The 15570-nt window shown below is 38.6% G+C and overlaps 4 protein-coding genes across 5 annotated transcripts; 2 read left to right on the top strand and 2 right to left on the bottom strand.

Moving 5' to 3' along the window:
• Window positions 1–53: 53 nt before the first annotated feature.
• LOC103439998 (altered inheritance rate of mitochondria protein 25-like) lies at window positions 54–5766 on the top strand. The gene is made up of 12 exons (XM_008378664.4): window positions 54–262; window positions 741–1391; window positions 1741–1827; window positions 2262–2303; window positions 2404–2448; window positions 2689–2754; window positions 2853–2909; window positions 3024–3085; window positions 3210–3330; window positions 3995–4072; window positions 4168–4274; window positions 5455–5766. Exons 2-12 carry the CDS (start codon window positions 789–791, stop codon window positions 5483–5485), a joined length of 1299 nt encoding a protein of 432 aa, XP_008376886.1. The 5' UTR covers window positions 54–262; window positions 741–788; the 3' UTR covers window positions 5486–5766.
• Window positions 5767–6209: 443 nt separating this feature from the next.
• LOC103410342 (gluconokinase-like) lies at window positions 6210–8030 on the top strand. Of its 2 annotated transcripts, XM_008349059.4 has the most exons (4): window positions 6210–6621; window positions 6772–6814; window positions 7333–7412; window positions 7493–8030. In XM_008349059.4, the coding sequence occupies exons 1-4, from the start codon at window positions 6600–6602 to the stop codon at window positions 7921–7923; spliced, it is 576 nt and encodes a 191-aa protein (XP_008347281.1). In that variant the 5' UTR covers window positions 6210–6599; the 3' UTR covers window positions 7924–8030. The 2 variants fall into 2 exon arrangements, with proteins under 2 accessions (XP_008347281.1, XP_070681640.1); XM_070825539.1 differs by lacking the exons at window positions 6210–6621; window positions 6772–6814 and adding an exon at window positions 6961–7065.
• A 169-nt stretch (window positions 8031–8199) lies between these two features.
• LOC103439996 (cell division cycle 20.2, cofactor of APC complex) lies at window positions 8200–10837 on the bottom strand. The gene is made up of 5 exons (XM_008378662.4): window positions 10382–10837; window positions 9833–10102; window positions 9447–9716; window positions 8771–9352; window positions 8200–8672 (listed from the first exon to the last, which is right to left on the bottom strand). The coding sequence occupies exons 1-5, from the start codon at window positions 10478–10480 to the stop codon at window positions 8532–8534; spliced, it is 1362 nt and encodes a 453-aa protein (XP_008376884.1). The 5' UTR covers window positions 10481–10837; the 3' UTR covers window positions 8200–8531.
• A 1846-nt stretch (window positions 10838–12683) lies between these two features.
• LOC103439995 (protein VASCULATURE COMPLEXITY AND CONNECTIVITY) lies at window positions 12684–15426 on the bottom strand. Its single transcript, XM_008378660.4, has 3 exons — window positions 15148–15426; window positions 13533–13735; window positions 12684–13282 (listed from the first exon to the last, which is right to left on the bottom strand). The coding sequence occupies exons 1-3, from the start codon at window positions 15241–15243 to the stop codon at window positions 12943–12945; spliced, it is 639 nt and encodes a 212-aa protein (XP_008376882.1). The 5' UTR covers window positions 15244–15426; the 3' UTR covers window positions 12684–12942.
• Window positions 15427–15570: the final 144 nt, after the last annotated feature.

Here is a 15570-nt window from a genome sequence, read left to right as displayed (position 1 = left end):
TATTGGGTCGGGCCAGCTTTTATATATCAATTACAGTTGACACGGACTGGTTCAATACCACACTGAATGCAAAAACGTCAGTCTTTGTCTCGTTCACAGGCAGGCAGAGAGAGGAAGTTAGAGAGAGCGGGAAAGCTTGGAACTTCATCGGAGAGAGAGAGAGAGAGAGAGCGGGAAAGCTTGGAACTTCATCGGGGAGAGAGAGAGAAAGATAGCGGGGAAAGCTTGGAACTTCATCGGAGAGAGACAGAGAGCTGCATTGGTGAGTTCGTCTTCCTCCATACTGTTCACAAGAATGTTGTGTTTCTTGATAACATGTTGACGATCAAAATCTATTGCGATCAAATGTGACCTGCGTTCTTCGATTCTTTGGTTTTTTCTGAATTAAATGTTTGTTATTGCACAGAGGATTATATGTTAAGCGCTATGGGATTAACGCGTTTCATTTTCTTTCTTTTGGTAATCTCATGGAAAACAATCGATGGAAAAGAATGATTAGAGCATCAGAAAGTTCACTTAAGCATTTTAATTAATTGTGGTTTTTTGCTTATTTCTTTTCTTTACTTAATTTCATGGAAAGTCTTTAGTTTCTGTTAATTATGTATTATGAAGCATTGGAATTAATTGTTATTTTTAGCTTAGTTTCTTTTCTTTGGCCTAATTTCATCGAAAGATTCTTTATTTTCTGTTAATTATGTTTATTTTTATAATAATTGTGATTCTGTAATCTGCATACGCAGATATATGCTTTGGGTTCGGTCAGTTCAAGAAATTGTAATAGATTATAGATGAACTGGACAAGGTTTTCCACCAAGATTTACAAAACTTGTGCAGCAGATTCCAAAAGTGGATCCTCATTCTGTCATACTAGAAAACCCCGTCACAATGCTACTGACAACATTGAAAGCATTCCGGTCCGCTGTGGTTTTCAGTCTCAAAGAGGAAACTTACCTGCTACTTCATGGCCTCGGGATGGATGCTGTGTTGCTACTGTGGCGAAAGATTTTCAAGATTCTGAGCAGAGGTTGATGGGATCAAGAAATGTAATTTCGAGGTTTAATGGAAGTTCTGTGTGGTCAAAGCAGAGCCTGGTATCTTTGTCTCGTCAGTTTGGACACAAGGCTGGTAGTGGTGGTGATCCTGAATTGACTAGGGACTTCTTTATACAGCTCTGGGTTGCAGATAGGATAATGGAACAGTCTAAAAGAAACGGAAGAGGGAAAGCTGTGAAGTATAGTAAACAAACACCGTACCACTATTCATCCTACGGATGGTATTCAAGTGCACCTTTCAGTCAAGCAGCCTCTTTTGATGAGGATGAACCTGATATGAAGCAACCGCCTCCAAGTCAATCCGTCTCTGGATATCTGAAGCCAGAATCTCCAGAAGAGGTCAATTTTTTGCTCCCTATTTCTTTTTCCACTCTTAGAATTACAGCTTGTCAGTTTATCCACATAGATGCAATCACCTAATTTGCCATGCTCCCCTGGTATTGTTTTGTAGTAAGTATCGTTGTTTAAACTTTCAACTATGGTATGCTCTTAAAGAGTAGCAACTGAAATGTGATTTTTGCTGCTGTTAGAGACATTCGCTTATATAACTATGCTATAATTGTTTGCCACAATTTTTTACTTATGCTCATCCTTCTAAGTCTCTACTTTCTAGTATCCAAGTCATTCCTTGTTGTGCCTAGTTTGAGTAACATAAAATGTCTTACTTGCCATTCGTTTTATTTTTTAGGCCCAGGTGATGCCTCTTCTTGCTAGATCAAATCTGCTGATTACTAGGGAGATAGAGTGGGTAAATCTTACTCTTGGATTTGAACAGGTGATTCTTTGCCCTATTATTGTTCTTCCAGGGACTAGTGTGCATGTACATATTGTCATGGCCAGAAGGCTAAGGTTATGTGCTTCGGTTCTTGACATATTTGCTGGTTCTAAAACTGTTGACTTCTATTAAAAACTCTTGGTTTTCTTTCTGTTTGCCCCCTTCCCCTCAAATTGTTGGCCTTGAATGTTCAGGAAATATTTTGTAAATTTAATAGGTCTGATGTGTTTTCCACATATCTTTTGAGAACCAAGTCAGTTGTAAAAGTTTGTAGAATTCTTCGTCTCAGCATCTCTCTCTCTCTCTCTCTCTCTATATATATATATATATATCATTCTCACTCTATCTGACATTTATTGGGCATTTTATTTTTCAGTTCGTCTTCTTGCTTCTAGTGGTACTCTAGTTAATAATTGTATTTGACATAATTCCAGGAAAATCGGTATGCAATAGTGGATGTGTGCTACCCAGAGTCAGTGAGTAATCATTCTAGTTCACATCACTCTTGATTCCCATACAAGAAGTTAGGTTTTAAACTAATGGACCATTTCCTGTTACTCAATGTTCTTTTTGTAGCCTGTTGGTTTTATTCGTGAGAAGAGTCAGTTTATTGGTAGACAGGTACTTTCTAACCCAATCTTTACATTTTTGGCTGATATTCTTTCATGTACAGTTATGCAGCTTGAACATGACATAGTTATTTAGTTACTTCATTTTGAATATTAATCATGTTCATTTTGAATGTTATTGATATGCTGATTCAAATATAAAATTACCTCCTTTTGACTACTGATTGCTTCTTGTGCTCTATGTTATCTTATAGAGGTTTTTCTGTGCTGATGTTTGCTTTTCATTTTTCAGTTGCTTCGCCTCAGGCGCCCTTTTGTTGCTTGTGTAACTGATGCCATGGGTAATGAGCTCTTTAGGGTGAGGATATAGAGCATTTATTTTTGTCTTTTTTGTTGGAAAAAAGCATTTTGAATATACTGACATATCAGTTTTATCTCTCATTTTGTCTTATTTAGGTTCGTAGGCCTTTTTGGTGGATAACCAGCTCAATTTATGTAGAGATCAACAGTAAGGTTGGAAAACTTGACATAACTTTTCTATTGGTCGCCACAGCAGTTAAAGAGATTGTTGAGCATGTGAATTAGCATTCAGATTGTTGATGGTGCTGGATATCTGTTACTTTCTAGGAAATCGGTGTGGTTCACAGACGATGGCATCTTTGGAGGAGGGTGTATGATTTGTACCTAGGGTAATTTCCAAATGCTACTTTATTTTAATGCAGTGTTTATTTGATTCAGAATGAGTTACCTCATGTAGTCAAGGTTAGTGCCCTATACTGCACATTGTTGCCTTATGCTACATGGTTGTTGTAGGAATAAGCAGTTTGCAGTTGTAGAAAATCCTGGCTTCTGGCATTGGACTTTTACTTTGAAGGACATTGACAGCAAAGTTTTGGCTGAGATTGATCGTGAATGGAGGGGTTTTGGCTTTGAGGTTGGTTTTCTTCTTTTTCTTTCCATTGTATCAATGTATATAACTGCTGTCAAACATACACCATTAATATCTTATGAAGAAAGTATTTTATGTTTTGGAAGATGCATTTAGGGACCTAGATATCTAGTGATTATTTATGGTAAACTTGATCTTATCAAATTATGAATCTTTTAATTTTGGTTCAGTCTTTTAATTTTGGTAGGTCTCGGGTTCGAGACTTGGGAGCAGCCTCTCCATAAATGGGGGTAAGGCTAGCCGACATTCACCTCTCCCAGACCCTGCGTAAAGCGGGAGCCTTGTGCACTGGGTACGAGTCTTTTATATGCATATTTGGATTTTTTTTTTTTTTTGTCAAATTTTCTTTTTCATTGGTTCCTTAAACCTCAAGGCATAAGGTATCATATTTGATCCCACGGATGTGTACACCCTATGGGCCTCCTCCGGTTGTTTGTGCCGGCCATCTGGATTGGAGGGTCTACACATGCCCTTGGGGATATTTAGCTGGATTGAAGACCCAGAAAGCTTAATGCTGTATATCTTCTTTTACCAAAGATCTTTTATATTTGTATTTTTCAGTTAAGCTATTAGATTTTATGTGGCATTGTTTGCAAATTATGTTGTAGATTTACCAACTAATGTTTTACTATACTTCCATATCATTCAGATTTTCACTGATGCGGGGCAATATGTGATTCGGTTTGGGAGTTCTGATGCCAGCTCCATTACTGGTTCTGCTAGATTGGTAGAGTACCCAATCAGAAAAACGATGTTCTGTTTGATTTGATTTATTCCATTTAATATTCTTGCTACTTTTTCTCATTAATTCTTTTATGGCAGATTAATGAGTTGGAAGTCATTCGACCACTGACTCTGTTAGAGAGAGCTGTAACTGTTGCTCTTGCTGTATCGTTGGACAACGACTATTTCTCAAGACACGGTGGATGGTAAGCCAAAATCCAAATGACTGTTTCTTAAGAAACCATGGCTAGAATGTTCATTGTTAGCTCAGACCTTTGTGTGTATCTGTACATCCTGACTTGGTACGAATCACTGGTGTGTGCCATAAAAATTTAGAAAGTCCCGATCTATAGACTCAGGTACTCCAACTTCTGTCATCTTTGCAGTGTTTTCATAGTCCCATCTTTGAAATCTATGGGAAATTTGGAAAAATAGCCAAAATTTGGCTTTGTCTATAATTTTGGCCTTCTGTTTTGGCTTATGATAATTGTTACCGAAAGTTGGCATGAAAGTACTCAGATACCTTAATGATTAGAAACTTATTTCCTTTTCTGTCATTTCCCCTTCCCCACCCCCTCTATATTCTCTTCAGTGCCGACCAACTTCCATTTTCTTGATCTACTTACGCAAACTACCGCCATAACTGGTACCATATTTCCCAACATACTCCTCTGAACTTTTCCGATCCTTCCAGCGCGTATGTATACCTCTTCAGCTATAGAAGGAACAGACTTTATGATTTTACTGAAAGAGAAAACGCATTAAGAATCAACATAGCTTTGATACTTAAAGTCTGCAACAACGGGAACACATGGCGCCCAATTAACTAGCAGTAGTGTTTGTATAAAATTTTAGATACTTCTCAGTCGATCATTGATAGATCGATAAGGATGCAAACTTTGTAAAACAGTAAATATACGAAAACATGTAAAGAAGAAACATCGTGTCATTTGCACACGACAATTAAATTGAAATGTTACTCTACAGAAACAATCAACATAGCTTATAATAATCTTGTACTAAGGATTATGACAGTAGGGAAGAAGAGAAGGAAAGATGCAGTTGATGAGATGCGAGGGGAAAATAACTTGGCGGTATAAGTGTGCTTGAAGAGGGGAAGAGAGATGTGGTTTAGGGTAAGATTATCATAAATCAAAAGAGTTGGCTAAAATTCGACATGGGACCTAAATTTTGACGATTTTCCAAATTTCCCGAAATCTTATGTTCTTTTAGTCTTTATACCATGTATGTCTTGGAGTCTTGGAAACTGTTTCAGTACTTAGAATGCTATCTCTATCCTCGTTGCCTATTGAACGAGAGTTGAAAATGCAGGCTGATGTTTTTTGTATGTGTTGTGCGTGCGTGTTGTTCTTGTTTCGGCTCCAGGGGATCGCCATTTTATGAAGTAGGAGAATAGGTGTGGCTGGCTGTATGCAGACGAAAAGAAGAAAATCCATATGGTTATGTGTTCGTTCGTAATATTCGAGGGCTCTCAAAGACGAGGCCTTTCCGGCTGCTTTAGACGGGCGACTCCGCGGGTGATACGCTGTTTTTCTTGTTTGTTTATGAAGACATTATTGTACTTGAAGTCGTGAAGTGCCTGTCTGTGATGATGAATGAGGAAGAATTGTAAATTGGCATATCTTGGTGTTCAAAGTGGATCATTTTTCTAATCCTCGATTAGAAACTTCTTATTAACTTCAAATTCCGACATCATACCAACTAGCAACATCTCAACAACATTGGCAATATTTGACTTGCATCCAACCTTAAACGCATATCAAGTTCGGGGAGTATGTCCGCTCTTAGCAACCAAGTTCGAATCAACTTATACTTCTGTAAAATTAGAAATAACAAAAAAAAAAAAAAGGACAAATTTGAAAATATTTTATTGAGGACAAAGTGTAAAATCCAGCTGGCTGATGGCTTCAAGCAATTTGTTGCACCTTTCACAATCATTCAATCAGGAGGCGTCTATTGTGTTTACTATTCGGCCTCCGGAATCCCGCAAGAGAAATGCTAACGAGACTCTTAAAGTGGAAGTCTCCACGAATTCTATACCATTTAATATTTTAACATCAATTATTGTGTTAATATTATAAAAAATTAAAATACAAACACATAAAAGTGGCAAAAAGTCTAACGATAGTCCTACTTTTATGAGAATTTTCTTACCATTTCTCTTCCTGCAAATCAAACCAAACGTGTGGTTACCATTAAATGTCAAATTTTCAGCCTTTGTGCTCGTTACCAAACATTTCCATAGCTGGCAACAAAGCAATAGCATTCGGAGTAGGATTCTTCCCTCCAAATTCCCCTCCCCCCTCCGGTCTCTGTATTCGAGCGGTGATGATTAAGCTGCGTCAAGATTTTACGTTGACTTTTTGAGTGAGAAAGACAAAGCAAAAGGTGAGAGAGGAGGGCAGGGGAGCCGTCACGTGTAAATTCACCAACCAACATATGATTCATGAAGTTTGAACAAGAAAAGCAGCATTCTTTGTAGATTCATTTGATCGGTAAGCGCGACGAACATGGCTTCAGATCTTGGCGGAGGTATTGCTTTGCTTTGGCTGAATTTAAAATTTAAATTTCTTTTGTAGAAGTTGGGAGAATTTTGGTATCTGGGTTTGTTTGGAAATTGGATTTAATTTCCAATACGTGTCTTGTGAAGTTGATTGGTTAATTTGGTTGTGAATTGTACAGGGATGGTTGTTGTGATCATGGGAGTCAGTGGTGCTGGCAAATCGTAAGCCTTTGATCTCACCTTTTGTTATTTTTCATTTCTCTGTATATATACATGTAACATGGTAGCATTCATGAGTTCATCATATCTTTTGTTTTCGAGAATCCTAGCAAACTTCCATTTGGTCTTGAGTTCGATTCCCCCTCCCCCAATATTTGCTTGTAAAAGGGGTGACGCCAAGCCAACAAGCTCCTTGCTTTGAGAGGTTCAGGGGAGAAACATCTACCGCAGCCTTACCCTTGCTTTGCAAATAGGTTGTTTCCATGACTCGAACTCATCACCTTTTGGTCACACAGGACTAACCTTTCCATTGCGCCAATATTTGCTTGTATATGGAAAACAAAAAACTAACAATCTTCGGAAGCACAACCACATACTGGATCCTAGTGACTTTCTCAAATGCCTTGGTGTGATTGGATTTAGATATAACGGCATCACTTAAGAAAGTTGCAGTTTCTTATATTTGATCTTCGAATGTTGTAGTTTCTGCTTCTTATGCATTCCGTTGTGTTGTTCAACAGCACGATAGGTGAGATGCTGGCGAAAGAGATAAATTCTAGCTTTATAGATGCAGATGATTTCCACCCTCAATCAAACAAAGGTAGGTGCTGGTGTGTAGCTTATATTCGATGTTGGCAACTTTTCTAGTTTCTAATCGATCTTTTATCTTCCTGTAATCAGAAAAGATGCGTAAAGGGATCCCTCTCACAGAAGAAGACCGGATTCCTTGGCTTGAGACACTTCGAAATAGCGTAAGAGACAAGTTGGTCGCTGGTGGAACTGTGATTCTTGGGTGTTCGGCTCTGCAGAAGCGATACAGAGAAATTTTAAGATCTGCCGACCCTAATTATAAATCGGGAAGTTGCGCCAGTTTGGTGAAGTTCGTCTTGTTGGATGCTCAGGCAGAGGTGCTGGCTGCTAGATTAGAGAAAAGAATCGCGGAAGGGAAGCATTTCATGTCACCTGCACTTTTGCAGTCTCAGTTGGGGTTGCTTCAGATTGATGATTCTGAAGGAATACTTAAAGTTGATGCCGCTTTAAGTCCTCAAGAAATTGTAAACACCATTCAAAGATTGCTTTTCGATTTAGGAGTTCAGAATTGTAATCATTAGGCCTGTTTAGCAGCAGCCTAGTACGAAACTGTAGATTTCTTCCGGTTCAAAACGTTCTACAGATGTGTAATCCGAGTATTTCGTCAGTTAAGATGCATTCCTATTCCCGTCTCTTTCTTCTGGTTTAACCATGGACAGGAAAAAGCATCACAAGTGCTAGAAAAAAAACCTGTACGAATGAAACGTACGTAGCAGAAGAATCCAACTTAAAGAGAGAGAGAGAGAGAGAGAGAGAGAGAGAGAGAGAGAGAGAGAGAGAGCACAAACACACAAAAGTTACGTGGTTCGGCAATGTGCCTACGTCCACAGGAAAGGAAGACTGAAAATCCATTACTAATTGATTACAAGGATTTCCTATTTTCTATCACCCTTTTTATACAGGGGAGGGAGTTGTACAAAGAATGTGGACTGAGATTGCCCTGTGCTGCAGTCTGAGACTATTGATGAAGAACACTAACTTGCGCTGCTCCGAAGCAAGGATATAATTTCTTATGTTCTTGAATCTTGATCAGCGGTATGATTCTTAAAGAAAGAATACTGCAGCTCCATCTGATGTAAATGTGCAAATATGATTCAAGGGAACCCTCAACCCCTTCTCATGTTCTTGATCAGCGAATGCGGTTCAAATGAGCAAAAGGCTCGGGGTTAGCTTTGGGAGCTGGTTTAGCCACCTCAGGGACCCCAAAAACGTTCCAAAACCTGAGTGTTTCATCACCAGCTGCTGATGCAACTGTGCAACCATCGGGGCTCTGCAGATAATTCACAACATGAAAGGATTTAGTTTTATGTCTGTAAGGGAACATAGCTTACATATTCAATTCCATTATAAGGTTGTCAGATTAATTACCTGAGCCATATAAAGAACTCTAGAAGTATGGCCAGTGAGCTCGGCAATTTTAGCCATCGACGGGTATTTCCAAAGAGTGAGCTGATTCTGAGTAAACCCATGTGAGCTAAGCAATTCCCTTTCATTCTTGTTCCACAGCAAAGAACAGACCTGAGAGCCAGTGTCAACCGAGTTCAAGCATGCACCTGTGTGAGTGTTCCAAAACTTTATGCACCGGTCACCCCCGCCTCCACCAGAAGCCAATAAATTGCCCTGGAAAGGACACCAAGCCAGGGCTTTCACTGCAGCTGTATGATCTTCAAGTCTGTGAAGCCACTGAGTTGGTGAATTTGAAGATGCCACTGATCTGTCCCATATATGGAGAAGGTTGTCGTTTCCTCCGCTAGCCAATTGTTGGCCTGAGGCCGACCACTTGAGTCCACAAACCTCTTGCTCATGTCCTCTGTATGTCTCAACAATGTGTGATCTAATTCTTACATCATTGTTCACAATGCAACCGTCCATCCCTCCAGTTGTAAGAATGTGGTTGTTCCATGCCAAAGAGCCTACTCGTGAACGGTGGCAACCTCTCAACGTTCTCAGCTACAGAAGGAAACAACATCACAAGAAATGTTGGTAAAATTGGCCACGATGTAGCATAAAACAGAAGAGGAATATGACAACCAAACCAACCAACCTGTTTGTTAGCAGTCGAATCCCATAACTGTACTTCAGAATTGTCCAGTCCAATAGCAATGTGGCGCCCATCAGGAGCCCAACTGACGCTGGTCACAGATCCAACTTCATCCTCAAATGTGACCAGTTCCGAAGTAGAACCATTGGTAGCATCCCACAAATAAACTGTGTTTGCAAGAGCTATTGCGAGGACATTGCAGCTCCCCCAATCCAACAAATTGAGGTAGTAATCATCCACAAGGTCCGGAGCATCCAATGTCTTCTCTGAGGTCTGAATATTGCATCAAATCATTAGTAGTCAGTTAAACACCGCAACAAATTTTCAGAGTAACCAATCAAGTTTAAGCAAATATGTTCATGAGATCAGAATAAAAAACATATACGCACTTGAGGAATGTGTCTTCGGGGCTTTGCCGGTTTATCCTGTTGCAGAGAAGAGAACTCGCGCGGGAACATCTCAACAGGGGCAGGTGGCTTGTTCTTGAATGCAAGGATTCTAGTCCGGTTCATGTTCATTGCCTCTGCCAACTGCTTCCGATAGGCCTCTCTGGATGGGGAAGAGGCAGCTGGGTTTTCCTTACCTTTCCTACCTTCCGTTAGCATCATGTTCGCGAAATCAAAATCCATTGCTGACCTGTTTGGTATGAACCTGTCCAACTGGTAAGGTAAATTACAAAAGATGCAAATCAGAACATCGGTCAATTAAAGAACCCTAATTACAGAAATCAATTAGATATCAGATCCCAAATTTAGATGAACCCCAAACCCAAACATATATACCAACCAATAACAAATATCCAAATCAAAGTAAAACAGAACCCTAATTTCCGAAATCAAATTGATTGAACCCTAATAAAGAACAGAATCCCAAATTTCCGAAATCAAATCAATTGAACCGTGAAGAAAAATCTATTCGGTATAAAATTAAAAACTCACGTTTTCCCGAGAATTCCTTCGCTGAAGAAACTGTTCTTGAAGAGGGCACCTAGACTGCGACTTAATGTTGGGTGAAGAACCCATTGATCCTGCATCCATGATGTTATACCCACACAATATATATATATATATATATATGCGAAAACTAAAAGAGCAAAATTTAAAAATCCTGCAAAAAATATTAGTCAGTTCACAAAATCAATCCTGCAAAAAGGGTTAGATTCAAGAAATTGGAGGGCAAGTGATGTGATAGATCTCTGAGCGTTGCAATGAATTGCGATTTCAGAGAGAGAGAGAGAGAGAGAGTAAGTGAGTAATGCTGGGGTTGAATTAGTGGGTTTATATAGCGATAAGATGAAGGGGTTGGCAGACGCGCTAGGGTTATGGAAAGCTTGCAACGGCTATGTATCCATAGAGCCGTTGAAAACTTGTGTGACGGAAAATACCCCTGCGTTTGGTATACAGCACACCGTTTGAGTTCCCTATCTAGTAATTTTGTTTTTTTTTTAATGAAAAATCCCTAATCGTAATTATTAAGGATATCAATTATTCAACTGTGTCTCATTCACTATAATAATGCAAGATCTAGCATTATTATTTTCTTCTTATGAAAGTGAAGGATCTGACATTTTTCAAGAAACTTAAATGGGAGATACACGATAATTTCTTTTGAGGTGTCAATAATATTTATAGAGTGAAAAATAATCATAAGGCGACACGTGGATTTTTTGATGAGGAAGACAAAATTATCCTTGAGGTGTATCATGATTCCTACGCGCAGGTAGCGGGCAATCATCCCTCAACCAAGTAAAAAAAAGCCTCAAAAAGGTAACAACTCAAATTATTTCATCCATCATCATCCTTTATTCTCCACATAGTAATTAATCCTTAAACCTCCCCAACATTTCTTATAAAATTATGTTAATTGGTAATTAATGGATTTATTACCAAATTCATCCAATAATTACCAATTAAACCACCAAATTATACCCCAAAAACACACCAAAGGCCGGTTACCCTCTCTCCCAAGAGGGCCGGCCATGCCTTTTATTTTTGCTACCATATTTTTTTCCCTTTTATGACATTCAATAGCTAGTTAATTAGGCTATTATTATTTGCTAATTAACTAGCCCATTATTTCCATAACCCCCCAAAATAAATCACCCATTGCCTAAAGGCCGGCCACACCTTTTCTCCCCTATATATTGGCTCCCATTTTCACCAAACACTCATTCCAACACTTTGGCAAAAATCCAAAATTCTCTAAACACTATTTATCTCTAAATTCTAACTTTGACATCGGAGGTTCTTTGGCCAAAGCCCCCCCATTCATCGTGGGCGCATGAGGCTCTCCCATTTTCACCAAACACTCATTCCAACACTTTGGCAAAAATCCAAAATTCTCTAAACACTATTTATCTCTAAATTCTAACTTTGGCATTGGAGGTTCTTTGGCCAAAGCCCCCCCTCGTTCATCGTGGGCCCATGAGGCTCTTGGCCTTAACCAAAGATGTTAATTGTTTTGTAGGTGCAAAATTGTCCAAGATCAAGGAGGAAGAAATTTGCATCCCTAAACCCTATATATATATATATATATATATATATATATATATATATATATATATATATATATATATATATATATATATATTAATTTATAGCTTCACAATTCTTTTTTATTTTATCTTTTTTTTAGTAAAAAAGGATCAACTTATCGTTTTGCTACGACAATCTACCTTTTCAAGGACCGAGAAGACTCACATAACAATTCTTTTCAATTTTATAGATTTTTTTAATGATTTCAAATGTTTTGAATCATCTTTTATTGTTATTAGCATTTGCCTACACATTTTATGTGTATGATAACATTTTTTTAGAAAATGAGAAGGAAATAGGGAGAGAGAGAGAACGTGGGGGGGGGGAGTGTGAGGGTTTTTTTTTTTGTTTTTTTTAATATTAGAGGTATTTTAACATCACCTGTAGGTACGGATTTAATAAAAAAAAAGTAAATTTTGAACTTGTGAAATTACATTATTACCCATCATTTTTTTTGTATGATAGAAGACTAAGTGGTATTTTCACCCTCTTTTGGTTGGCAAAGAGAGTTTCATTAATTAATAGAGATATGCTTTCTCCATTAGTATGCTCCAATATTGTATTCATTATTTCTAGTTTTATTTATTTATTATTTTGTAAAGAAAAAAAGAACGTGAATCAAAGTATCTCATTTGGTCTATTTCTGCCAAAATCAATAGCAAAACCAGGCTTCTGAATCAAAACTCAGTCCATCGGAGTCCATCCATGTAAAATTCGTAAATCTTAAATAATCCATCCAGCTGGTATTCAAACACATTCGGTTTCTTGGACAGTACGGTATCCACAAAATTACATACAATCCTACGAAATCTACGGACAAAACGAATGCAGGGATTATACGGCTACGCTACCTATAGAGCACGCTGCTACGAGAAAACAACCCATTTCTTAGAATTCCAACCATTACATCTTCAGAGATTGATCATAGGCTCATAACATAAAGTCTTACCGATGTGAGCCCCGGATCATGTGAACTGCCGCCTCATGTACGTGTCTTCATGGACGAATACTGGTTCTTGGGTAGTAGTGCTCTGCTGTGGCATCTGAGGTTGCCCCATAGCTATTGCCCCTTGATTAGGGGTGGAACCAGCCCATGAAGGATCACTGTTCTTTGCTGAATTTAAGGTGACATAGTAGACAATTCCAAGTGCCACACTTGCAATTGACAAAACGGCACCTCCGGCAAACACTCCGGGTTTCACAACGTAACAGTAGTAGTTGCCAAAGTACATGCTTTCTACACCATGTCGGTCATTGAGTGCGGCACCAGTGAGCAGCAGAAGAAACGCTATAACAAATGTGAACCTGCACCAGTGTGGAGAGTGGAGTAAACGGAAAACACATTCATTGTTAATCCAGTTGAAACAGATAGACAAGTTGCCTTTTTCTTGTAGAAAAAATGCGCATGTGCTTTTTAACCAGAAAAACAACAGCAGCAACAAGAATAGTAAGAAACTGACAAGATAACAAAACGATGAATTAACCAATCATGCTTATGGATTAGCAGCCTTAGTCATTTTCCTCATGAATGATACAAGTGGTAGTTGAGAATTACCAGGAAAGAACAAAGCAGAACAACGCTACTGTCCAGTTAGAGTTGTAAGGCTGAGGGCTCCTTTTGCAACAAATGCACCCAGAAAATACATTTAGAATTATTTGAGCTAACATAAGAGCCATTGCAGCAGTTACACCAAGTCCAAGAGCCGGACTCCGAGGGTATTCACATTGAGCAGCTGAGACAAACTGAACCTGAGAACCCTGCATGTTAGAAAATGAAGTAACAGAACATTTTCAGCATCGACTCCACTATGCAGACTGAATGCCAACAAAACTGGAAAAAGCCGGAGAAGAAAATCAAATGAACTTAGCATGAAGACGCACTTGCTTAAAGGTTCTAAACAATCACTCCATACTGAAAACTGACAACTTGTGAGCATATTCTAAACAAATTGAGTACTGGTTTGGTACTGAGGTGCTTATATAGCTGAGCTCAAAAAAGTGTTTGGTAAACACTTAAAGACAGCTTATTTTCACAGTTTTGGATGAAAAAAAAGCTAAAACGTGAAGCAACAAAAATGAGCTTATTCTCACAGCACAACAGAAGCAGTTTTTTTTCAAAGCACAGCAATACCAAACCAGCCTTGAGTCCATCGACAATAACTGCCGAATGGAGAGGGAAGGCGTAAATCTCTCAGTCTCTCCATTAATCTCCATCTCAGATTCTCACATGAACACAACTCTTTTGACATTAGAGGTCAAAATGAGCTATTAACCTTATGTGCAACAAAAGAATGATTAAAGGAAATGATAGAGCCTAAAAGATGACTGTTCTTGCTCCAGATTTGAGATTTTTAATCGCATTTGTAAAGAAATAACACAATTCCAAACTGTGTTTTCGTTTACTGAAAAATGGGCAAATCTTCATCAGCAAACTACACTAGTGAGTTTCCGCAGTCATTTTGGAAGCCCGAAAGTTGAAGCATTGAAGTCAAATAAATAATTGAAATTTGGAAGTTAAGGTAAAGGCATCGGAAGTCAACACTACATACGATATTAGTTTCAAGTCTTACCGAAAAGGGGAAATGTAGAAGTCAGCTTAACAAACAGCCATCTTCTTAATAGAAGGGCTGGGTTAGCCACTCAGTACTACGGTCTAGTGATATTCTTCTTCACTTAGGTTCGAATCTCCCGGATGACGGATTCGATACCAAATTAGACTACCCATTGTGTGACTTAGCTGAACTCTCCCTCCCTTAATGTAAAAATATTGATATACTCATAAAAATAAAAATAGAAGGGCTGGGTCTAGCTCGTCGAGGTTAAAAAATGCCTTGGATTTCGAACAGGAAATTCGAACAGATGCAGTGGAAACAAGAAAAACAATGACAAAAGAGAAAATTAACTGCAATCCTAAAACAACTTTCCGTTCGTTGAAGCAGATAAGAAATTAAAGCTTCAAGCTTTGGAATTTGCACCCTTCAAGGATGAACAAAACAGATTAGTTAGTAATAATATGAAATCCCTCTTCTACTTTACTTAATTTCCCAACTTTTCCCAGCAATCGAACAGAGGGTTAGAGTATAATCAAGCAAAAAGGAAGCAGATTTAGACGAACCCATGTGAAGAAAAGAAGATCTAAGCAAAACCCAGATGAGCCCCTTAGCTTTTACCTTGATTCTCGTGCCCTCGGCGCCGAAACCTGTGGCGGCTGATAGCAGCCCCAGTAGTCCCACCGCGCAGCAAACCAGAAGCACTTTTCTCTCCATCTCTGGCTTCTGGGATCAGCCAAAAGAATCTCCCCACTAACACTCTTTTTTCTGTTTCTGGCTGTTGGGCGTAAATTTTGGTAACTTGTCTGAAGTCTGAAGAAGAAGAGAAGACGTAAAGTTGGCTGCGCGTCTAGGTAGTAGATACTTGGACAGGAAGCTCCCGGGAGGGAGAAATTTTTAGCCGTGAGAGATAATAAGTTGTACATCACGTGTTTTAATATAAGTGGTAGGAAATTTTATTTTTTAAATTATTAATTTTTTATCACACATATCTCACTATTTGTATAATGGTATGTGATATACTACATATGTACCAATCACATT

This window comes from Malus domestica, chromosome 07, assembly GCF_042453785.1.
Source record: "Malus domestica chromosome 07, GDT2T_hap1".
Classification (NCBI taxonomy): domain Eukaryota; kingdom Viridiplantae; phylum Streptophyta; class Magnoliopsida; order Rosales; family Rosaceae; genus Malus; species Malus domestica.
The sequence above is the reverse complement of the archived record's forward strand: the minus strand, read 5'-3'. Positions and strand labels throughout refer to the sequence as shown.